This window comes from Mustela lutreola, chromosome 1, assembly GCF_030435805.1.
Source record: "Mustela lutreola isolate mMusLut2 chromosome 1, mMusLut2.pri, whole genome shotgun sequence".
Taxonomy (NCBI): Eukaryota; Metazoa; Chordata; class Mammalia; order Carnivora; family Mustelidae; genus Mustela; species Mustela lutreola.
The window spans coordinates 43,305,637-43,331,286 of record NC_081290.1 but is presented as its reverse complement, the minus strand read 5'-3'; the positions used below and the strand labels follow the sequence as shown (position 1 = coordinate 43,331,286).

The 25,650-nt window shown below is 34.1% G+C and overlaps 1 protein-coding gene across 9 annotated transcripts in view; it reads left to right on the top strand.

Annotated features, from left to right (window-relative positions):
• The window catches only part of PCDH7 (protocadherin 7), a 423,055-nt gene that overhangs the window by 200,334 nt on the left and 197,071 nt on the right, over positions 1-25,650 (top strand). For 4 of the 9 annotated variants that reach the window (XM_059163980.1, XM_059163961.1, XM_059163970.1 and 1 more), the window contains exon 3: positions 23,124-23,219. The exons of the other annotated variants lie outside the window; for them this stretch is intronic. In XM_059163980.1, coding sequence (XP_059019963.1) covers positions 23,124-23,212 — 89 coding nt within the window. In that variant the 3' untranslated portion in view covers positions 23,213-23,219. The remainder of the gene's footprint in view (positions 1-23,123; positions 23,220-25,650) is intronic. 9 annotated transcript variants of the gene reach the window in all.

Below are 25,650 nucleotides of genomic sequence, written 5' to 3'. Positions count from 1 at the left end.
TCCTGGTTTTTTCTCTTCCTGGCAGTACAGTTTTCTGACCTCACTTAGCCCCACTTCCTTCAATAATAAACCTTATTATTGTGGAAGCAACTGAATGAGATAATAACACCTAATAATTTATAAATAAATAATGAGTCATCATAATTCCCCATATTCATTGGTGGTAGAATTATTTACTATTATACAAATAGTAATGATAAATAATATTGATTATTATTAACTTCAGGTAAACTTGACATAACAGAATAGCTTAGTCATGAAAGCATCATGAAAATGTTTTGTCTCACGATGATTCACAGACCTGTACCCTTGAAACAAATAATACATTATATGTTAATAAAAAATAAATAAGTAAAATGTTTAATCTCACAAAGATAGCAATTCTAAAATTATTGGTAAGGACCATATTCTCACCTTGGATACCTTTTAGTCAATTTCTCATTTTTGTGGTTCATCAAGGGGTAACACCAAGGAGCAGATATGTTTAAATATATCAAGGATGTGAAATGAAAGAAAAAAGAAGATTCTGTCCTCTGGCAAGAGGAGGGAATGAACCCTACTCTTTTTGTCCTTTGTCATTCAAGGTGGGGAGAAGCCCTTATTACCTTCCTATACTCTTTTCTCACTTTAAAAAAAAAAAAAATTATTTATTTATTTGACAGACAGAGATTACAAGTAGGCAGAGAGGCAGACAGAGAGAGAGAGGAAGAAGGCTCTCTGCCGAGCAAAGGGCTTGATTCCAGGACCCTGGGATCATGACCTGAGCCCAAGGCAGAGGCTTTAAACCACTGAGCCACCCAGTGGCTCACGCCCCCTCTTTTCTCACTTTCAAATATTGTTACATTTATGCTCAGTGTTGCAGTTGAGCGCATATCCTTCAGATGTGTGTTTCCCTTCGAACCACTGAGAAATATTCACAGTGACAGGGAAAACAAGCTGAAAAAAAGTGTCCAATTAGTATGCTTACCGAACTCTCAGCCCTTTCTTTTTTAATCTCAGTATTAATAATTAACACTGATAAAATGTGTGGGCATATTATCCTTTTTTATTCTAATCTGGTCCTTTAAAACTAGATCATTCTGCTGAACCCTTATGACATTTGAGGATAGAATGAGCTCTCATCAAATCTCAAAGTGACTATAGAGGTCAGTTAGTTTCTTTGTTGCCTCCAGACTCTTGAATCATTTGCTTATCCGAATTTCAGCACACTTGTTAGATAATGCATTCTATGTTTAGCTTCTTCTTTAGTTAGGGTATCCTCTCCATGTTTTTTGCATTCTTTTTTGCCAAAAGACTTATGTACTTCCATTCCTTCTCTGACTTTTTTCTGGATATGTATAGCAATTTTGATGTTGCTGAAATATAACAACACTCTTATGCATATTTTGCATAGTAAAGAAACACTAGAACTTGTCTTTTCAGGTGTCATCAGCCCTCAACCTCAGAGGTTAGTTCATTTAATGAGAAACTGCTTCACTTCAATATTCCTCATTGAGGATTTGTTAACTCTTCTACTGCAGGGATTTTCTTTTCTTTTTTTTTTTTTTTTTAAAGCATTATCTTCTTAAGTACAGCAGGATGGTATTATTCCTGGCTCTTATTTAATGGGTTAATTATATACTAACATATCTGTGGTTATTCCTTTGATTCAACAAATATGTCTTAAAAATAAAGTATGACCAAGGCTCTCTGAGGAAGTTGAAGTGAATGAGAAACCATCTCTGCTTCAATGGTGCAACTCCTTATGTTGGGGAGATACAACTGTGATTTCAGTAAATTCACTACAGTGTGAAAAGGGGAAAACTCATTAGAAAAGTTCAGAGCAGTGTAAAGAACAGAGAAGGGAGAGGAAAACTCTATAGATGAAATGATTTTAAATACCCTTATTGGAATTTTTACATTATAAACAGCGTCTTGGAGTGGAAGAAGGCCTTAAAATGGTATCTGCATTGTACCTCCTTTTTCTACCTACCCATCTTCTACATCATGTAAAAATAATAATTAAATTGGTCTGGAGGTTTTACGTTAAGCCAGGTAAAGTGAAATTATTTGTTTAATTTTTCTAATCAAGTTATTGTTTTTTCTTTTCTTTCTCTTCCTTTGCTTGTTCTTGTTGCTAAACATAATTACTTCAAAAACTCTAGAATTTATCAGTGATGAAACTGGCAGCACACACTAAAGCCAGGTTGAAACTACAGAACAGATTAATTTTATGTCTCTCTTCTCGTTCTGCTTATAAACACGGATCATTAATTAAAATATGTATGATTTAAATAAGGTCTTTCAAACTTAATAAGGGCCTGTAAATAATCTTTCGAAATTATTGTCATTTCTTTTCAGAAGACCAATTATATTACTTAAATTAAGAAGGTGATTAGAGTAGATTACAGAAGATCGGATTAGATTAGTTTTATTTTTGCAAAACTAATGCATATCTTGTGTTGTAGTTGCAAATTGCTTTTGTGATTGCTGTCTTAAGATTCAAGTTAAGTTCATGGGTTTTTTCTTTATGTCACATTCCCTTAATATCTGAAATTTAGACTACAAGAGGTTTGCCTTGTTTTTAAATCTTGTTTCTGGTAAGTTTTTACTTAATTTATGCATGTTGATTTTGTTTTTGTTTTTGTTTTGTTTTGTTTTGACATTACTCTTATTATTTTGCATGCCTTCTCATTACTGTTCAGGAAGTAGAATTATAACTTTATTACAAAATGAGGATATATTTGAAACACATGCAAATTTAAATGCTTCCTTTAAACAGATTTTGAACTGCTAAAATACGACAATCAAAAAAAACCCACAATTTTTTTATTGGGTGTTCAAATGAAACTGTGGTGAGTGCTATAAAATGTATTGGTAATAAAAGATGGTAGAACAGTAGCCTGCTGTTTAACAACGGTCTATGTGTTCATTTATGTCATAAAATATGTCTTACAATTTTATTTCTGCTCTCAAATGCTCACCATCTATGTTGATAAGGTAATCAGGGGACCCGCATATGATCTGAGCCTGGTAAGCTTCTCTGAGGATGCATTCCTATGAGCCATAGAGTGTAGACTGAATTATGCCCATTGTTTTTATTCAATATGAGACTGAATTTTACCAGCCCAGCATTTGTAGCAAAAGGTCATAGCAGTCATAACTGAAAATTGTGTACAATGAACGGGGAGTTTGGAATACTCTGAGAATTCATTTAGTTCAGTAACCATTTGCTGAGCATTTACTCTATGCAAATTCCCATGAAGGATCCAAAGGTTAATGCTCTCTGCCTCCTAAGCATTTGAATATCATGGTAGAGAATGACATGTGTAGACGTAGATATTTAAAAGTAAAGGCAAGGGAACCTCTATGGAAAAGTTAAAAGCTACCACAACCACAAGATGATGAGCTGAGGATATGAAAAACCACAGCCAGGCTTTGAAGAATGGATAAGTAGGGATTTGATAAGAGAAGTATGGGTATAGTTACAAACAATAGTGAATGATGTCAAAGAGATCAACTTGAGAGGGCGGGGAAACAGTGGTGCTATTTTACCAAGTTGGCAAAAATGGAAAGAATTTCCATTTCCAGGAGAATTAATCTGATTAAGACATGTGGACTTTAAAGTACTTTTGAAAAAAATCAGACAATATCAAGCAGACCATTGAAAATGTCCATCTGAAACTAGAGAGTATACATAAATCACAAAAATATAGCTTTTGGAGTCACTAGCACCCTGGTGATTATGAAATCTTGGGAACAATGAGACCATCAGTGAAGCGGATGCCACTGAGAAGAGATGATACCCAACATGGAATCAAAATATTGAAATTTAAAAGAATCTTGGAGAAGTAAGTTACAGTGAAGGTGCCTGTGAATGATATTTTTTAAAGGCAAAAATAAGCTGTGGCAGGTTGAGGGGAAATTTAGAATTAGGAAAGTAGGAATTATCAAACATCCAGTGATACAGAGATGAAGGAAGCAGATACTGGATCTTGCAGACCTTGATAAGAAAAAAGAACTAGAAGACCCAACTGAGAGAGATGATTGTTTTTTTGTTGTTGTTGTTTGTTTGTTTGTTTTAAGATTTTATTTATTTATTTGACAGAGAAAGAGAGATCACAGGGAGGCAGAGAGGCAGGCAGAGAAAGAGGGCAGGCTCCCTGCTGAGCAGAGAGCCCGATGCAGAGCTCCATCCCAGGACCCTGAGATCATGACCTGAGCGGAAGGCAGAAGCTTAACCCACTGAGCCACCCAGGTGCCCTGAGATGGCTGTTCTTTACATTCTTCTCTCCATTGACGCTGTAAGCTATTTGAGGACAGGGTCTTTGCCTTGTTGACCTTAGCATGATATGACTGGAATAATCCCTACACACAGATATCCAAAAAAATTGTTGAATTTAGTTACATGGTCTTAGGGCCCAATGTCTCTGATAGGGATTTAGTTGAAGTGAGACTACGGAGAAAACTGAAGACCAGGAAGTATAGTGTCAAAACACACTTGAGAATGTTTTTTCAGATCAAATAAGTCCATTATAATGTAATTATCAAACACAGGGGTATGGTTGTTGCATCCCTTGACACCAATCTTTTTTTTTTTTTTTTTTTTTTTTTATTTATTTATTTGACAGGCAGAGATTACAAGTAGGCCGAGAGGCAGGCAGAGAGAGAGGAGAAAGCAGGCTCCCTGCTGAGCAGAGAGCCCGATGCGGGGCTCGATCCCAGGACCCTGGGATCATGACCTGAGCCGAAGGCAGAGGCTTTAACCCACTGAGCCACCCAGGCGCCCCTTTGACACCAATCTTAATGATTTTTTTTTTAAGGTTATTTATTTAAGAGAGAAAGGTGGGAGGGGCAGAGGGAGAGAATCCCATAGCAGACTCTGTGCTGAGCATGGAGCCCAGCATGAGGCTCGAGCCAAAACCAAGAATTGGATGCTCAACCAACTAAGCCACCCAGGTGCCCCTTAATGAGTTTCTAATTATCTTATGCTCCCATTGTTCAGAATTATTGTTTTATTCTTACAAAATTTTCTGAAAGTACTACAGAGTCTGAAATTTCTATGGAACAGGTTGTGTTATATTTCCTTGAGTGATATATCAATTATTCCTTTAAATTACTTTTTTGCCTCTAATATCACTTTTATGTTTCACTTTATGTGGGACCATCATTTGTCCATCTCACTGTCTTGAAATTTATATGGTGTCTGACTAATTGTATTTTTGTTGAAATCCCATAATAACATTTTCCTGGTTATCACCAAAACTTTTTATTTTATAATTACAAGATTCCTGACAGTGTAAGACTGTTATCAGTGATTGGCAATACTGTGCAAATAGATGTGCTTCAAAACAGAAAATAATGAAAAGATAATTTACTTGAGAAATAAATTCAAACAACTTAGTATAAGGACTCTCCAAATCCAGGCTATTTTATATGTAAACAACACCACAGAAATGTAATGACAAAAATGCTTATCACAGCTAGTACACCATGAAGGGGAAGAAATGCCTCCAAATATGCTATGTGCAAAGAGTTACTAATAATGATTTGTCAGGCAGATGTCACTTTTGATGTTGTTTTTATCTAAGCAAGGTCAACCATCAATGTCACATAAATTTATTCTTTCTCTGTGTTCATTGTTGCTTAGTAGGAATTATGAATAGGGATTTTATTGATAAAACTTCTCCCTTCCAGTGCAAGATGATCTAAGCAATTGCTGCATAATAATTTCCAAATAAAAATGCAACTCCAGTTTAATCACACATACACTTATTTGGTTTATCAGAAATCTCTAGACATATCCATTTTTTGGCTTGGCATATGCACTCTCCATTGTCCTGAAGCTTTGAATAGAGAGTATTGGAATGTAGGGTGTGCCAAGAAAAGACTACCTGTCTGGTTGCCAGATGGACTCTAGGAGCTACCTGGCAATTTTTTCCCCCTTAATCTAAGAACCAAAATTTTATCAGTGCACAGAATTATATAGAGCTGAGACCAATTTTCAACAATATTACAAGACCCTGATTTCAAAGTTGAGCATCCGGTTATCAAATTTTGAGCAGGAGAATATCCCATTCAAAAATAGGGATATTCCTGGGACGCCTGGGTGGCTCAGTGGGTTAAGCCGCTGCCTTCGGCTCAGGTCATGATCTCAGGGTCCTGGGATCGAGCCCCGCATCGGGCTCTCTGCTCAGCAGGGAGCCTGCTTCCCTCTCTCTCTCTCTCTGCCTGCCTCTCCATCTACTTGTGATTTCTCTCTGTAAAATAAATAAATAAAATCTTTAAAAAAAAAAAAAATAGGGATATTCCTGCTTTTTCTCTCAGAAAGTATTCTTTATCTCTAAAGAGATCCAAGGCAAATCAGCATATCTCTTTAAAAGATTGCCCGGTGAGGGTGAAATCAGAAGAGGGAGGGGCTTTATCCAGACCCATGGAGACCAGATGAAGCCTGCTGAAACACATCCACCACTGAATGGATCATGTCCTGAGAAATAGATTGCTTTGGCTCCCTAGATTCAGGGCATCTTTTAGGACTGGGCACCAACTGAGATCCTGGGTCCCTAACTTGTGTTTGTTGTTTTTTTTCCCTTTAATCTTAAGGATTTTCATATTTTTCTTAAAATATATAAATCACTTTTTCATTATCAGCTTTAAGCATGTTTATATAGCCAGACTTCATTCTTCTCCTTGCTTCTAGTTCATTCTATAACGTGTCTTTGCATGATCTAAACATTCAGCCAGTTTTTCATCAGATCTATTGTTTACCTCAGCAGTTAACTTGCTGTTCCTCTCCAGTGGGTGACACCTGACACTTAAAACTGTGTATCAAAAACATCTCCCAGAGTGATACGTAATTTTCAACATTGGTATTTCTAAACTCATAATTTCTCAGATGATTCTTACCTAAAATAAATTCAATCTTCAATTATACAAATACTTGGAGGAAATCGAGTTTTAGGGACTAGTGCTTCTTTTCTCCCTTTACTTTAGTTGGCACAATGTTAACCATACATCATCTTTAAACAGGTGATTGAAAGCAACATGTTCACACAGAACCATATTTTATCAGAGTTCTTCGCCTTGAGCTTCCTCCCCTTCATTCAGTGTGATCAATTGTGTTCAACCTTCACTAGTTCTTTCAGAATTCAATTCTGAGAGGCACTTCTAGTCTCCTGGACAACATTGGTTCATCTCTTTCTCCCAGAATAATGAGGTTCTAAAATCTAATTCCTGCCTATTTCAGCCCCAGACTGTTTTTATCCTCTTTTGTGAAATCAAACCCACATGCTTTTCTTTTATAGCCCAGGTCTCAATATTACCTATGTCCTCAGGATCAAGTAACTATTAAATTAGTTCTATCAATTGTCCATGGGTTTAGAGGTCCCCATGTGTGTTTTTCTTATGTAACTACATTTCATTTCAGAGCACAAAGTGCAGGACTTTTGACTTGATTACTTAGCCTATGCTTTTTTTTTTTTCTTCTTTTTAAGTCTTTGAAAATACTAGGGAAAATACGTTACTCTTCTTTACCCAAATGAAAAGTTCTGAATTTCTCTGACATTTCATTCCTGAAGGAGGATTAGAGGACTGTCCCACAGACTGACTCTGAGGTTTCATATTTTTATTATTTTATGCATTCTAATAACCTTACATCTTTATCTTTCCCAACTTCACCAACCCATATACATTTTCTCCCTTGTAATATCTCATCTGTGACATTTTGAGGATCAAGTGATTCATTTTCTATACCAAAAGTCATTATATGTGAGTCTTTTTAGACTACCAAGTTCTGTATTCCTTTTGAGGTAGCTTTTAGAAAAGTCTGTCTTATAAATGTTCAATTATAAAATGTCCTTCTTAAATCTAACTTAATTCTTCTGTTATAAGATATAATACATAATAATACTATATAATAATTATATATGTTAATATTATATATTATATTTATATATCAAAAGAACTAATGCCAGAAGTTTAAGTCTTTGTTCAAGCTCCACCACATTTTCAGGAAAGGAACCTGGATCAATACACAAACTTCACTCACTTAAAAATGGGAACAAGAATTCTAATAATTACACTCCTATCTTCCTTAAAAGGTTTTGTGCAGTTATACCTGAACATTTATTTTTAGATACTCAGCATTTAACAAAATTATATCAAGTTACTACCCTACTATGTTCAATTGTTTATATACATTTCACTTTTTTTTTCTGGTTCTACAGCTTTTTCTTTTCCACGTCAAACTGTTGTGTTCATAATATTTAGTAAGTGCATGATTGTTTCCTTGCCTACAAAAATGTTCAGTGGCCTCACATGTTTTGCCCAAAAGGTAAGTTATTTCCTGACCCTTTTTGAAATCCATATTGGTTTTTAAGGCTAAGAGCAAATGGCTCTCTATGTATTGTGAATAACTGCCAATATTTATAATACGATTCTGTGAAAACCACAGACAAGGAAAGCTTATTAATTGTTTCAGATTTATTTTCTGCAGCTAAGTAGCTTCTGTCTTTAAGAGGCCTGCATATATTTTCCTGGATTTATTGTGAAAGAGTGGTAAATGACAGAAACCAGTAACTCACAGAGATATTCATCAAATAATTATTAAAGATCATTCAGTGCCCAGCAGCAGAACAGTTCTTGAAACTCTGAGATTACAGATGACTCTCAAATATTCATGGCAGTGAGAAAAACCTTGTAAAGGATGATCGCCAATCAGAGTATGGATAGATTCTGCTAATTAGGCACCGATTCATAGCTCTTATTCACTTTTCTACTTATGCTGCTAATTAAGCCAGATATATTTATAAATGTAGAAATCAACTTTTATGGAGTATTTGAGATAATTTTCAGAGTATAGTGCAGAACAACCCAATTACAATACAATTCAAGCAAAAAGGACTAAAGGGATTTTAAAGGGAGGTCATCATGAAGTATCTCAAATGTCAGAGACAAATGAGTTATAGACTTATTCACTCCTGCTCGCCCATAGACACACAAAGCGAGAAACACCAGAAAAGAACAATTGACCATAAAGTGGGTATTATACCTACATTAAAGTTTATTGGAATGATGAAATAGTGTCCCTATTAAGTATCTAAAAATAAATGATAAAAAGATAAGGTAAATTGAAATAATAAACTAATAATTTTATGGTACATTAGTGCCAACCTGAAGATTCTACATATCCATTTGCTTTGTGGAATCACTGAGGAAGGTAATATTATCGGCCTTTTTATAGATGATGATACCGGGAAGAAGATATGCAAAATTGTGGTTAATAACTAATAACACTAGGTGCTCAATACATAGGAGTTATTATTATTTATCACCCTTGCTTTTTGCTATTAGCGCCACAGGGTTATATTTGCACTACTGCATTTAAAGTTCATGAAACCTATTGCAACTATGATAATTATTTCTACTTTAAAAACATCTTTAAGTAGATTAGTTTTATTTTATATTTAATAGAAGCATTCATTTATTATGTAGTTTTGAACAAATCATTGATCTTGTGTCATTATCTAAGGCAGAAAAGCCATTCCTTAAACCTATTTTTCAGGGACATTAAGAGAATCCTACTTTTTATTGTGTGATTTATAAAACACAATGCCTGTTTTATGCAATTTTGGAAAAGCAGTATTATATTTCATCATTGAAAACCACTTTAAATCGGGCTTTGACAGAAGTGTTGAGATCTGGGATCATAAGTGAAATAGTCAAGTTTTTATATCATAAAAATCAGGAAAAGCCTAATAGATTTTTTTCTTGTCATAATAATAACAGAATAATAGACTCAATATCATGAGCTGCTTGATGAAATACAGTACTCAAAATAAGGTAAGGCTTAATACCAGGTGCTTTATTCACTGGTGGTACTTGATAATTCTGTTCCTTATGCCTGTACCTCATTGGTAGTTCATTCTGCACACACACACACACACGCACAGGCACACACACATCTTAACTGCACCCTCTGCCAAGGCTGGGAGGGTGCTTCACTCCATGGAATAATGCATATGCATAAGAAAATACAGCTTTAGCAGCCTGCTTCTGGAGTTGGTCCCATGCCTCCTAAAGATTGTAGAAACAAAGCAATTAACTTTTTAATTATGCAAACCATTCGGTAAAGTAAGCACTAAAAAGATGTTTAAGCAGTTTATTTAATACTTTTAATATTGTCTCAGTAATGTTGGAAATATCAAAATAAGCTAAAACAGGCTAAATGCACAAACTCTCAGAGATTTATTTTAAATGTCCTCTTTGCAGGATAAATATAGGAAAAAAAATGCTTTCATACCCACATTGCTTCAAAACTATTAGATTGTGTTAAATATGATTTTTATATAACATAATCAATTTAGAAAGGATCCTAGCTATTTCAAGACGTGGGCACACATATTTTTAACTACAGCAGAAGTCCCAGACCTTCCAATGGAATTTTTTTTTCACTCTTTTAAAAGATTTATTTATTTATTTATTTGAGAGAGAGAAAGGAAGAAAAAAGAGAGAGAGAGAAAGAAAGAAAGACAGAGAGGGAGGGAGGGAGGGAGAGAATTGGGGAGGCGGGAGTCAGAGGGAGAGGGAGAAGCAGGGTCCCCGCTGAGCAGGGAAGCCTATGCTATACCCCAGTCCCTGGGATGTTGACCTGAGCCAAAAGGCAGACACTTCACGTCTTTGGGATCAAGCCTGCTTCGCCCTCTCTTCCCTACTCCTGTTCTCTCTCCCTATCTGCCTCTGTGTCTGTCTCAAATAAATAAATAAAACCTCTAAAAACAAACAAACAAACCCTTCCAGGGAGAATGATTAATTAGGTTACTCAAATTTAAAAAGAAGAAAGAAAGAAAGAAAGAAAGAAAGAAAGAAAGAAAAGAAGGTCCTTAGATACAGTGACAAATTAAGACAAATTGGGAATGAATTTTGAAATCACTGGCATGACCTGTTAAAGGGCATATATATCTGCCAGAAAGAATTTCGAAGTCCCTCCTACTCAGGTATTATACTCTGTTAAACCTTTTAATGGTAGCAAGAAGATACAGCTTATAAAGGTAGATTGATGACTCTATTGGTGCTAACATTTACAATATTATAATTGTTTTTCATACTAAAATAAGAATATGTATTTTTAATTTGACATATGGAATCACTTCATGTATTTAGGAATATACAGGCATAAAAGATGGTGCATATTTCAGTGTGGGATTAAGTAAAAATATCTATTTTCACTGAGAAGCTGGCATATTTAGTTCACTAATAATTGACCTAGTCATTAAGCAGCTAAAAGCCCCATCTGCCCCTGATGCTCATTTGTAATTATCATATATGTTTTAGCATCAAAGCCATGGTCTTCATTTCCTCTGATGGGAAGAAGGCATGGTAATTCTGAAGTGGTTAAGGCAATTCTCCTTCCTCCATAGCGGAAAAGAAAGAACAGAAATATAATATAGCTACATGGAGAGATGCCTGCCTCTGAGCTCTTTTCATTTTAGCAGCTTCAGAAATATTGCTGCATGTTATTGCTCGGACACACATTCTTTCTAAATGAAGTTTACTGCCATTGATTTCAAAGAGCAAAAGGATCCATTATAATATTTTTTGTACTTCATTTAGTCAGTCTCCTTATTGATTGGACTTCATGAACTAGCTTCTTCTACCTGATGTGCCTTCTGAAACAATTTTGAGGACAAATATTTTATTTAGTGGCTCAACATGTGGAGAATTTGACGTTCCAGTTATTGTAAATTTCAGATGCTCCTTCTGAAATTTATAAGCAAACTTTAGGAAATCTCAGCATTGTTTACTTGGGAAACCCACAGAGGCCGGATCCACACACCATACTTGGTACACTGGGCTGAGAAGATTAACACATATCTTGGAGATTAATTGGAATAATAAATTACACCTTCAGAAAGATTTTATTTTAGAAATGTTCTGTTAAGGTCAATAGTTTCATTAGTTGTGAACTCCTAACATATTGAGACTTTGTATTTTATATTCTCTATACTAAAACAAACTTTATTAAATGGCAAATAGAACATTTGTAGTACTTATTTCTTTAAAATTTGGATTATTTTCTCTCATCGCTTAACATGTCAACCTGGAATTCAATATAATTCTTTAAATAATATACCAACAAAAAGACTGTAAGGTTAACTTACAGCTTACAAACTACAGACTTTTCTAATGTCTTCTAGTGTTTTTCTTCCCTCAAGAATAAGGTGAATATCTATGTTTCCACAGTAGAGATTTATGGAATGTGTTGATTAAGCTAAAATAGCTATGTGCTAACTTAGAATATTCTCAAATATTGCTTGAAGGTTTTTTTCATTGGATCACTCAACTATCTCTTTATTTCAAACTATCCTTGACACCTTACGGTCCGGTTTTCCTTACAAGGGATTTTGTTTTTTAATATAAGCCTAAAAATCCCTGGGAACACATAGGCCTGGCACTGTTAACACACAGCAACAGGTCTCAACAAGAATTTCTGTGCCTGAGACTGTCAGACTCTGTATTTCAAGTTTCTATTGAAAATGTATGAAAATTTGATGTAAGTGTACCAGTTATTTAAAATAACGATTTCAGCATTGTGGTATATTAGGCTTTTCATCCTCTTTCTCTCTGCACTAGAACCCAGTCATAACCGTCCTTAGCTTCTGCAATGCTTGCTAAAATAAAGTCCTTCTGATACTACTTGTAATAAACCTTCATGGAGGCAATCCAAGATAGACCCTCCTGATAACTGAGTTCTCTTTAATAGTGGATTGTATTCTTGTGAGACTCCAGTCTAGTTATTTCCTTTTAGAGTTAAGGGTTTTATGTTGAAATAGTACTTATTTATTTATTTATATTATTGAACAGTCTCACTGCTATGACTAAGAAAATTGCTCCATAAAATTCTTGGTAATGTAAATGTGAGAATGAAAGTTATATATCTGGTGATTTATTAAATTTATGGCTTGTAGGAACATGACTGTCTCTATAAAGAAATCTAATATACACATTGGAGAATATTCTAGTAACGCCTTGTAAAAATGGGATGTTGCTATAATTTGAAATCTCAAAAGCATGAACCACTGTAGAGGTATGCCTTCAGCATTTCTAATCATGCATGGCCTGACTTTGCAAATCTAAGTTTGATGTAGGAAAATTTAGAATATGCATTTATTTTGGAAATACTTGGTCTCACACAGTATGTAATATTCGTATGCTTATCTCTTTTGATGTACTGCATTCCCTTACCTGTTCTTTTTATTGGCAGGGGATAGAAGGGTCACTTAAGAATAGGAAGTTAGTTGGAATTATGTTGGATGAAAAACACACCAAGGTTGATGAACAAGGGCCTAGACTAGATTTGAGAACAGTGATTCCCCAAGGAATGAAGAACTTTGGTCTGCAGGTCAAAAGGGACGTGGGGCTAAAACTAATATCATAGGGAGCTATATTTTTTTTTTAAGATTTTATTTATTATTTATTTGACACAGAGAGAGAGATCATAAGTAGGCAGAGAGGCAGGCAGAGGGGGAGGGGGAAGCAGCCTTCTGATGCAAGGCTCCATCCCAGGACCCTGAGATCATGGCCTGAGCTGAAGGCAGAGGCTTAACCTACTGAGCCACCCAGGTGCCCCCATAGGGAAATAACTTTAACTTTCTTCATTTCCTAGGAATTACTTTAAAAGACATTTTAAAAGAGTATGTATTTTTTGTCTTAAACAAAAAAAATTTAATACCACATTTTCTGAATTGATTTTGGTTGCTACTCTTTTTGAGAAGTTTAGTGTATTTGGCCAGCAAAATTTTAACTTTCAAAAAGATGATTTTGATTTCAGGATTCTTTTTATAGTGCAACCCCATGAACTAATATGCAAATGGAATATTTGAAAGACCTAAGAAGGTTTAGGCACATAATATGGGATTTTATAAAATATATTTTTATAACTAGAAAAAATATATAACAGCAAAATACAAAAAGCCTATGTTATGCATGATAAACAAATAGAGTATACCAAGACAAATATTTAGTTTATTTTTATGCAATCTTCTTAAAATAAACATAGCTGTTATTTTACAATAAAATCCATGTGGCATATGGTTTATTTTCAGGTCCTCCTCCCTCCCAGGAAATGTATTACTTAATTGATACATAAAAAAAGCACATCTACTGGAGGTGAGGGAGACAGAACAGGTTCTTCACATATATTAGCAGACCTCCCACATGCTATTTATTAAATTTGACACTAGTCTACCAATTCAGAAAGCTGATTGAAATGAAGAGAAATCCATAAATTTGCAGAAGTATGAAAACATGCAAGCCTGTACTAACTACCCTTGCAGTTTTATCATCTGTCAGATTGCTCAGGAGTATACCATATTTTATAGGTTTGAACTAAAACATTAGGAATTCACACATATATAATGAAATAAGATATATGCTTAGATGGAATAGCATCGCCCAAAGTTAACATTTTCCTTCTAAATGACAGTATCTAAATGACAATATTGGAAAAAATAAATACTGTCATCTAAATGACAGTATTGGAAAAAAAGCTCTTCTTATGTATTAACTGAATTTCAACTTTGAGCATGCTTCATATCTCTTTGGTTGTACATGAATGTGTTGAAAAGAAAATACTACCAAAAAAAAAAAAAAAAGTTTTTCCAAGCATCTGAAATGTTTTCTAGTCAAAGAACAACTTGTGTTTTAAAAATAAATTAAAATACATTAAGAACAGGGTGCAAGCCTTTCAAACAAAGGATAGGGTGAGCAGACTGTTTTATTTTTCTTTCATTCTTCATATCTATGAGTCATCATTCCTTGAGGTTCAAAATTATAAATAACGCTACAGAGTGATTTCAGCTCTACAAAGGAAATCATCCATTTTTGAAAAATTTCATAGTAGTTAAATTCAAAATGCCCTTGCATACCTTCTGCTAATTTTATTCAAGACTGAAGCGTTTTGATGAAAAAATATTTCCCAATTGTTAGTAGATTATTACACTTATGTGGCGAAATTCACTCAGAATTGACAACTGTTGCTTGATTTGGGAAAGTTAGAATATAGTAGTTTGTACTAAAAGGAAGGAAATTGCAGAACAAGTTATAAAGAAAAGAAATATTTCAATGAGTAAACTATAAACAAATCATGCTTCAGGGAAGGATGGTTGATTAAGGGGAGTTTATACTGCAGTTATCACTGAAAGTCGATGACATCTAGGAACACAAAGGTGATACCAAAAAAAATGAGGGTAAAAATTGTCATTCAGTATTTAATTTCAGCTATTAGGACAATCATTTGTAAGTCTTAGATGGTGAGAGTTAGGTAGAGTTAGGTATCTGCCTATTTGGATACAGAGCTTTACTATATTACAGAGTTAGGATTTGAGAGGTTATAAAGAGCAGGGTTTAATTTTTATGATATGTAATTTTTGCAATAAAATTCTCTTGGAAATAAGCTCTAGAATTACTTGTATGTGCATTGAGTAGAATAGAGGCATTTATTTATTTATTTATTTACTGATTTATTTACTTATTTATTAAATAATTTACTGTCTAGACTTTATGCTACAGGACGGCAGAGGCCATGTTTTCTTGTTTATTGTATCTCTAGCTAATAGGGCAGTGCCTAGCATAGAATAGATGTCCAGTAAATATTCGCCAAGTTAATTAAAGAATAAATTAATATTGTCTAGGCCAAGGTCCACCCATGATTTCCAATATCATCCTAGCTTTTATGCTTTTCCTTTGCTTGTTCTTCTGATAATGGTCTGAGTTGAACTCTGGTGGTGGAGAAATCAGTCACAACAATTGATGGAGAAATCAGTCACAATTAACCATATCCAAAAGAGACAGGCTAGTCATAAATTCTTTGTAGAGTATTACAAATTCAGTCACAATGAGTAGTATAAGACATACTGTATCCAAAAATAGACAGACTAATCATCAAGTCTTTGTAAAGTATTACAGATTTTCTCACCTAAAATTCATACAGTTCTTACTGATCATTGGTATATACCACACTTATTGTTTATACATGAGATAGGGCATTTATTATGTTTCATAAAGTTCTACACCTGGGTCTTGTTGAAGAGTATATTCTATATTTCAAAACTATGTTTCTCTAAGTATATTTTTCTTTTTTCTCTCTTAGTTGATAGAACTAAAATGTTATCAACAGAAATATTTATTTTGTAGTTGAGAAATTGTTCTTTTTAACCATCTATCCTATCAAAGGCCTCAAACATCAAAGATAGCATGTAGATGGTACACACCTAACATGGGGAAAAATTATGATATTCTTTGCATACCATGCTCTTAAAAGTATTTTCTAGATAAATGACATTGATGGGTAGACTTTATGTATCTGCTGATTATCATCTACAAGTTGAGAACATAACAATTGCTAGTTCAAATTCTTAATATATTTCTAATATAGAATTAACTATATATTTATTTATATATTCATTCATACATTCATTACTAAAATAGAATTGAAATCTGATTTCAAAGACAACTGTACGATTCAGATAAGCCATGGAAAAGATTGGTTAAATTTCTGTCTCAGGTAAATTTTCTACCATCTATGCTATTCTTATACATTTCTTTTTTTAAAAAGGTTTTATTTATTTATATGAGAGAGCGAGTGAGAGAGAGAACAGAAGAGTGGGGTGAGGGGCAGAAAGAGAAGCAGACTCCCCGCTGAGCAGGGAGCCAAATGTAGGATTGCATCCTGGGTCTCCAGGATCCTGTCCTGAGCTGAAGGAAGGCACTCAACACATTGAACCAACCAGGCGTCCTCTTTACACATTTCTTTCTATATTTAGAAGATTCTGGAATATGTTTTCTTTTTTTTTATTCTCTAAAATTGTGGTTTGTTTTACAATCTGCCCCAACCCCCGGGGACAAGAATAGAAAGACACTGAGTGGAAATCAAGATTTTCTATGGGTTTGCTAAGGTCTGCATGAGAAGTAATTCTCTTTGAAGTTTGCAAGGTAGTTCTACTTATATTACTATATGTCTGTTTTCTTTTTTTTAATCACTTAGGTCCACCTTGAACCTGTCTAACAATTGTACTTCACTGCCACCCCTTCTGCTCTTGTTTATAGCTTCTATCCTCTCTCCCTTACCTCCTGTACTCTGTATTCTCAGCATGGTAACCAATTCACTACCCTTAAATAGGCAACCAAAAAATGGCGTATTACTGAGCGTGCTACTTAACTGCCACACGTGAAAATACTTTACATTTTTCACATCAATTTTTGGGATCGTCTTAATGTGTAGATTTTATTAGTTCACGAGAGAGCAAATCGTGCCTCACAGATCTTGGTTGATTAGCTCTAAGTCATGCAGCCAGTGAGGGGCTGAAATGGAGTTTGAAGAAAATCTGTCAAACAAAAGCACCATGTTCTTTCTATTACAACCTGCTGTGTCTAGTCATGCCCTTCTTTCACTGAAATGGTCTTAGCCTCTTTCATCTGCGTCGCTTTCCTGCTGACCAATTTTTTCTTTAAAGTTGACTGCAACTATGACCTCTTCTGTGAGGCCTTGCTGATGCTCTTGTCTGTAACTCTTTGAATATCACACATCTGTATTAACATATATCACAGCGTCATTCTTACGGAGAGTTTTTTTTTTTTATTTTAAAAAAATATGGTAATAATTCTTCATAAAATATTTTCTTCATGTTATGAACTTATGGGAACTTTCAAACATATTTACAATTAATTATTTTTTAAGCATCTGAATTGGGATTTTGGATATGATGAAAATCAATGACATAAGACAAAAGCACTTTGAGTCCTCTACAGTTTTTCCGAGTTTAAAGAAGTCCCGAAATCTTAATGTTTATGTTTCACTGACTAAATCAGTGGCTAGCACAGATTGAACACTCATGAAATATGCGATGAGCAAAATCGAATTATCAAACTGATATAAAACCTTCAGTTTCAGAGGCTTTAAATGTCTTTTGTGAGGACTTAACACTCTCTATAATTTTATTAATTGACTCAAACAATTAAAAATCAAGAAAAGAATGAGCAAAATCCACATTAAAATGTATTTTTAAGTAAAAAATAACTTAGAATATTAATTATGTCAATGTAGTGAAATAGTGTATTAATTAAAATTAAAATTGTAAGTGAATATTATTCAATACATTAATCAATAATTAACCAGGTATTCAGAGGCTACTAGTTTGTCTAATGGACAGAGTGAATCCTACCATTATAGATACACATGGTGAGATTTCTAGGGAGGGCAGATATATAAAACATTAGAATTTGAAAACAAGCAAAATATTACAGACTTGCTCGAAGCTTTATAAAATGTTTTTAATACAACGAAGTCTTAAAATTTTAATAAAATTGTCAAGAAATGTATAAAAACTCCAAATCTGTATATGGCAAAACTCTGTCATTATGATAGTTAATTTGTAGGAAGTAGAGTATAATATTAAATAAAATTAATGAGTATCTGCTGTTAAAGAGAAAAAAAGCAAAAGGATATTTCATATTTTTACTCTAAAGTTAAGAAAACAAACATCATATGTTCAGTATGATTAATACACTCTACTTTAAATGCATTCATATGAAACTCATTTCAAATGTATTTCATTTTAAATACATTTCATTTGAAACCTTAGTACCTAAGGTTTACACTTAATTTTTTATCTTTTTTTTTTTTTAATATTTCCTGATTTTTTTTTTTTCATTGTACTACTGTTTTACTAAAGCTGGATCCTGGAAATAGCAAACATTTTTACTTAGTTGATTTTTATGGCCATTAAGCTATGCAATCTATGCTTTTAAATTTTAGGAGTTCAAAATATAATTCAGGATTCTAGAAACACATTAACACTTACTAATGAAAGCTGAATAAAGGATTAACAACTATTCTTTTAAATTAAATCAGTTATGACTATTACTGATCAAAAATAAAAAATAAAAAAAGCTTCAGGTGGTGCCTACACAATAACATTTTTCCCTCTGTGTCTTCTGGTTTTTCCTTCCTTGTCTCAGTAGTTAAGCTGGGCTGATAACCTCATTCAGGGTTTATATGATTGTATACTGTATACTTAAGAAGTGCATTGGGCAATGTCCTATATGTAGTACCTCAGTATTATGAGTGCTCTAAGAATATGCTGTGTTCCTTTCTCTGCAAAAGTTCTAGGTTCCACCTCTCCCCATGGCCCTGGGGCAGATCTTAATCTTTTCATGCAAGAGTTAGCTGTTTGGGGGCCTCTCCACACTCTAGCCCTGCCCATACACACTATGGACGTTAGCATTATAATCATTAAAATGCCTTTTTTGATCATTATTTAGCCACTCTTAGCAAGATGGAGGATGAAGGAAAATCAGACTCATCTCATTCTCTTGAGTAAGACTCCGTCAGAGGAATATACTGGGCAGCTCATCTTCAGCAGAGCCCCGGGTATAAAAGTGAGAGATGGTGGGGAAGTTTCAGAGTCAGACCCAGAGTTAAAATATGTTTCTAATTGTTAGAGAAAATTTGCTTTTAAGAAGGACCTTACAAATAGATAAGGAAAGCAGTACTGTTATCAGGAATGTTTACGCAGTGTGGAGATAGCCTTTTCTCAGATGTCCTTGCACCAGGCACACTGGGTTTTGAGAAAGGCTTCAGAGATTAAGTAGAGAACAGCAGTCTCATGGCTTAATCAATGTCTTTATATTGTTCAGTGTGACCCTTCCACACATCCAGGGCTCTTCTGCTGTTCCTTCCACTACACAATCCTTTCTGGTTAGACTCGCTTCAGACCACCAGCACTCAACAGCCTCCTTCCCATCATCCTGCATTAGGTTGTGTCAGCTTCCCTTTCTGTAAACGGCTTCTTTCCTTCCATTCTGGACCCATAACCTACTACTGTCTTTTTTTTTTTTTTTTTATTTTTTTTTATTTTTTATAAACATATATTTTTTATATACATATATTTTTATCCCCAGGTCTGTGAATCACCAGGTTTACACACTTCACAGCACTCACCAAATCACATACCCTCCCCAATGTCCATAATCCCACTACTACTGTCTTTGAGAAGAAGTTCAATATCTGTCTTGTCAAAGTCTGCTCCCTTCATCTCTTGTAATTTCCAAGCACTAAATTTGACCCTCAGTTTCATTCCCCAGGAAAAGATTATAACCCTTAGGGATAGGAATCAAACCTTGGACCTTCTTCTTCCATATAACGGTTCAACATTGTGTTCTCTGTGCTGACTTCACTCAGTCACCCAGTCCCTAGCCTCTGTAGCTTAATACCAGTATTTCTATCTTGATGATACGTTTTTCCAAAAATAAAAATTTGAAGAGTCTGACTTTACAGTGGGCCATCCCGTGGCTCTATGATGTCATTGTTCTTTCATCTCCACGACAGGAATTCCTGTCCTTTTGTAAAACCAATCTCATTACAAGCTCAGCAATGTCCAGGCTGTTCAATAATAATCACAAACCATTTCTCTAACCACTTTTTTTTTTTTTTAATTTGACAGATAGAGATCTCAAGTAGGCAGAGAGGCAGGCAGAGAGAGTAGGAAGCAGGCTCCCTGCCGAGCAGAGCTCAATCCCATGTCCCTGAGCCAAAGGCAGAGTCTTTAACCCATTGAGCCACCCAGGAGCCCCATCTCTATCCACTTTGTATTTTCACCGATCATATGACCCACCCCCTACTTTTTATCCAGGTTGAATATCTAGCTTATATCATGGTCCATAAGCAGATTCCTACCAAATTCCCCTTTAGTACCAGTGATCATTTTATTATCCTGGCCTCTACCTTTCACACCTGAAGAAAAAACAGTACTTACTTTTATATTCCTTACTCCATAAAGTTCTCTTCTTCACTCCATGAATTTGTGACTCTGGAATTTTAAAATTACAGTTTAATCTTTTTTGTTGCTGTTTTATGTTGTTTTAGTTATTTATAAACTCAGCTATTTATAAAATCATTTTATATTACTTGGTACATCTTGATAAATTATAATATTAGTGTTCTTCTGTGTCTTATGTATGTGTATTTATTTTCCAAAGTTTCTCATAAGTGTACCTTTGGTTATTTTTGAATCTCCCACAATATAGTACTAATTTTTCAAACACATTACATCATAATAATCTACCCTTAATCAGGTCAAAGGAAGAACTACTATATATAAAATTCTTAGGATATTAGGGAGGCAAAAAAAAATGTATTTTATGCTGGTTGTAAGAATTTTGTCTCAAATTAAGAGCATGTGGATCTTTTTACTTCTGGCTTGCAAAATTCCCACATTTGATTCTCCCAAGAACAAAATGCTGATCCCCAAATACTCACTCACAAATATTTAAATATAGGAATAATTAGGTTTAATTTTTACTTTGATATTGCTGGAATATGTAGATTTTAATTTTAAAGGGGTATTTGAATTTTAAAATATTATGTGTAATAACAGTATTTTAAAATTAAGTACAAAATAAATATTAGGAAAAAGCTATAAAAATATCATGTTTAATCATATCATTTAAAAATTAAGTTTTCTACTTTTAGTTGCTTTTTTTAAAATTTATTTAAACAGGCCTAGACTGCATATGCCTTCAGAATTCTTTGATGCTAATCTCTTATGATAACAAATTAGTTTCTAAATTTCTCAATTCAAGGGCTGACTAATACTGTTGCCTAAGCATTAGGTGGGTCATGTTATTTTAAACAGAGATGGTGGCTAATAGTCAGCGGTGTGTCAAGAACCAGAAGAATTGAGAAATTGGAAAGTTTTGAGACACCCTGTCTAAACAAGGTTAAGATAAAACCAGAAGGATGATCATGCTTCTAACCCCAAAGATCTTTGTGATAGCTGCATTCTTAAACATCAGGATTAAAGGTTAGAATCACATTCAGCATGCAAACACGTATTCATGAAAATCCCTGTCTTTAAACAAAAATTTAAGAATGTCCCAGGCTGTCCATAAATAATAACAGATTAAGAAACATTGGTGTGAGGGTCAGATTTTTTTTCCACACAGAAAAATTAATTCCTCCTATTTTTAAATATTTTACAATACTTCCTTCCCTTTTTACTACTTTTTCATTAACACTTAATTTTTTAAAGCAATTTGTTCACATGAACATTCAGAGAAAGGTACAGATATTTCCCACATACCCCCTGCCTCCCCACAAGCATATTCTCCATGACCAGCATCCCCCCCAACAGTAGAATATTGTTTCTTTCCTTCAGAAAATATACATAGATTTTTTTTAAGTTTATTTCCACTTTTATAAGCTTCTTTAAATAGTGTAAAGCAATCATTTTTCATATGTAGTTTGTATCTAAATATAAATATACAAAGCTAAAGATTTCATCAAAAATAAATACTAAGAGCAAAATTGGATAGCAGTGTTCAGTTCAAGTGTGGTATCATCTCATCTATTGATGTTATTAAAGCAATTAATTATCACTAAGATTCAAATCATTTACTGCTACCAACTGTTTACTAACATTTTCATTTTATTTATTTTTATATAATCCTATATATTACTCTTCAAAATTTACAGACAATCCAGATTAAGTCATGTCTATAAACACATAACTAGAACATAAACCTTTTTACAAGTTTTGTTATTTTGACTTCTTGCAATGCAAAGAAATCTACTAAATTTCTTTCTTATTACCTTAACAACTTGAAAATGTTTTAAAACCAGAACTACATGTTCCTAAGAGAATATAAAAAGAAAATGCACTGTGAGCCAGTTTTGTAACAATGAGGTAGAGGCAGAATGAGAAAATGATAATAATCCTACTGTGTGGGGGGTAGAAATACATATATATTTGGTATTGTTTATTCTATATAGTTTTTTCTTAAACATGTTGTTAAAAAAAAATCTATACCTTTATATCCAACTGAGAATAAGATAGTAGCTTATGATGTGTAGAACCCCACTGTGCCCCTAGACTTGGAAGATTCTTGTTAGAATGTTCCTATTGATAACTTTTAAAATACCTAATCTGCATAAGTTACTTTTAAGATTCATCTAGATTTTTTAAAAAGCAAGAAAGAAACCAAGCTCAGGGTTTTTGGAAATTGTTTTATTGGCGAGGTCTATGGATGGACACCATTGTGTAGGGGCTGCTGATTTTCCCTTCACATATTTCCCCATCTCCCTTCCCCAGGTGTTGCTGCCATCACTACCTTTCCCTTCCTCCCCTTTCCTCATGGCAAGACGCATGGAAGAAGAGTGCTGTTAAGGCCTCTCCATTAATCAACAGGTATGGTGGTTCCCATGAAGCAATGCCGCTGGCCCTCCTCTGCGTTCTTCATTAATATTCTAACTCCTTGACATTCAGAAGACGCATTTCTACACTACACAGAGTCTACTGATGTGGCAGATGTATTCAACTTGAGTGTATCTTTACACATTTCGGCATGCTATGCATTTCAGAATTCCCTGCACAGTTAGAATTCTTTTTTTAATGTACAGACTACAGAAGAATTAATGATACAATTTTCGGAGAAAAGTGTTGCAAAGTTTCCTCAACTGATCACAAAGGAAAGAAAAACAACTTGTATGTGTATGCCACTTTCAGCCTTCTACAAGACTGAAAATAATTGTGATATGACATACTTTTGAAAAGTGTAAAATGGGAATGTTTTGTGAATTTTAAGTCATAATTCAATTAGTATCACATTTGTATTTTCAAAAGCATTGCACAAAACTGCATGCAGATGAGGGATGCTTACTCATTTGGTTACAGAAAATTAGGTATAAACCAATTCAAATAAATCTAAATCCCCCTACAAAACCATGTCATTCACATATGAGAGCCAAATATATTCTTTTTTTTTTTTTTTTTTTTTTTTTTTTTTTTTTTTTTTTTTTTATTTTTTATAAACATATATTTTTTATATACATATATTTTTATCCCCAGGTCTGTGAATCACCAGGTTTACACACTTCAGAGAGCCAAATATATTCTAATCGCTTTCTGCAAAACTTTTTTTTTTTTTGGTCAACTCAACTGGTGGCATTTGAAGGAGATGAAGGTGCCTGCTTCCTCCAGCAGTCCCAAGATTACCTCTGTTCAGGCTGCTGTATTTTGAAAAGAGCTAGATCCCTCAGGGCGCAAACTCCAGCAGAGTCATAACCTATAAAACATAAACACTTATTCATCATGGGGAGACACCCACCTCCTTGATTTCCTTTTTCACTAGAAGAACTGGTCCTTCTAGGTCCTGCAGGGGCTTGTTTTGGGGATATATCAGGTTCTGCATTACACCCTTGGGACTCTCTCAGGATGTTTGAGACATGTGACTAGAACACTACCTTTGGGCTAGGAAAATTGTTGGCAGACACTTTAAAATAGTAATTGTGTCTTAAAAAAATAGTTAAGTGTGTCTCTAGGTGTGTACATATACAGTAGCATTATTTGTGATATTCTTTAAAGTGGTAGCATAGTGAAGACTTGTTTGTTCAATACACAAACCAAATCATTTTTTTTTAAAATTTTTTATTTTTTATTTACACGCATTTTTTGCCAATGCGACCTTAGCCATTAAAGGCTGAACCATTCATCTTCACTCAAGAACAAATAGCCTAGTCTCTGATAAAGCTCTGAAATCACTAGTTGTCCTCCATAACCCTATTTCTACACCTATCTTTCACATCCACAGGCCTTCACAGAACTGGGTCTCTCCATCTGGAGGGCCCTTTCCCTACATCTGCTTGGAAAACTCACAAAAATAATAGTAGACCTGTGCTGAGAGTTTAACGTGTGTCAGGCGTCATGTTCATGAGTTTCATCTCCATCTTCTTAATTCATCTACACAAAGGAACATAAAGTTAGACATTATTAGCATCATCCATATTTCAGAGGGAAAAAAAAAGAGGCTTGGAGAAATCGAATATGGCCATGATCACTCAGAATTGACTAAAGTAGGATGTGCCTTCTGTAATTTTTCCTGTTTTCTCCCATGTGAAGCTGTGACTCTAAGTCACATTCAACTCGGACTTACAAGAGGACAATGATTTCATCTTCTCTTTTATGAACTTTCTATGTCAACAGTGTTTGTTTCTCACTAAATGTTGGACAAATGAGTGAATGTTTACAAAACCGTCACTCATCTTCCTTATCTGCGTGTGGACCATTCCTCTCATCCATACTTCTCCCTGCTGTTTTCATTCCCCTTGGTATGTTCCTCTTGACCATTATTAGCTTCATAGATTACTCACTATATATTGTAAGAAATATATTAAATGAACTAATTCATTATTTTCTCCCAAATTTAGGACCAGTAATTAAAAACCAAATAACTATAAAATAATTGCAAATGCAGGAAAAAAACCTAATTTGAATTTATAAAATTAACCAAATCTAGTGTTAAGAAGTATAGATATCTATGCTTGTGTCTCATATGGAAAGAAAATTCAACCAATGCATTCTAAGATTTTGAGGAAAGGTAACCAGAGCAATTCTTTTTTACATTATAGGAAAATAAAAGAAATGCTTACCATATAAGTAAGAGTCTTATCAGTTTACCAGAAAAGAAAAGAAAAAAAAAAGTGAAGATTAAAATATAGATGAGATTAAGAGGATTAATCAAGAAGGAAAAACTTTTTTTTTTTTTTTTTTGAGAAAAAAAAGAAACCACCAGAGTCTGGAAAAATGAAAAAAAAAATGGAAAAGCAATAAAAAAATTGAG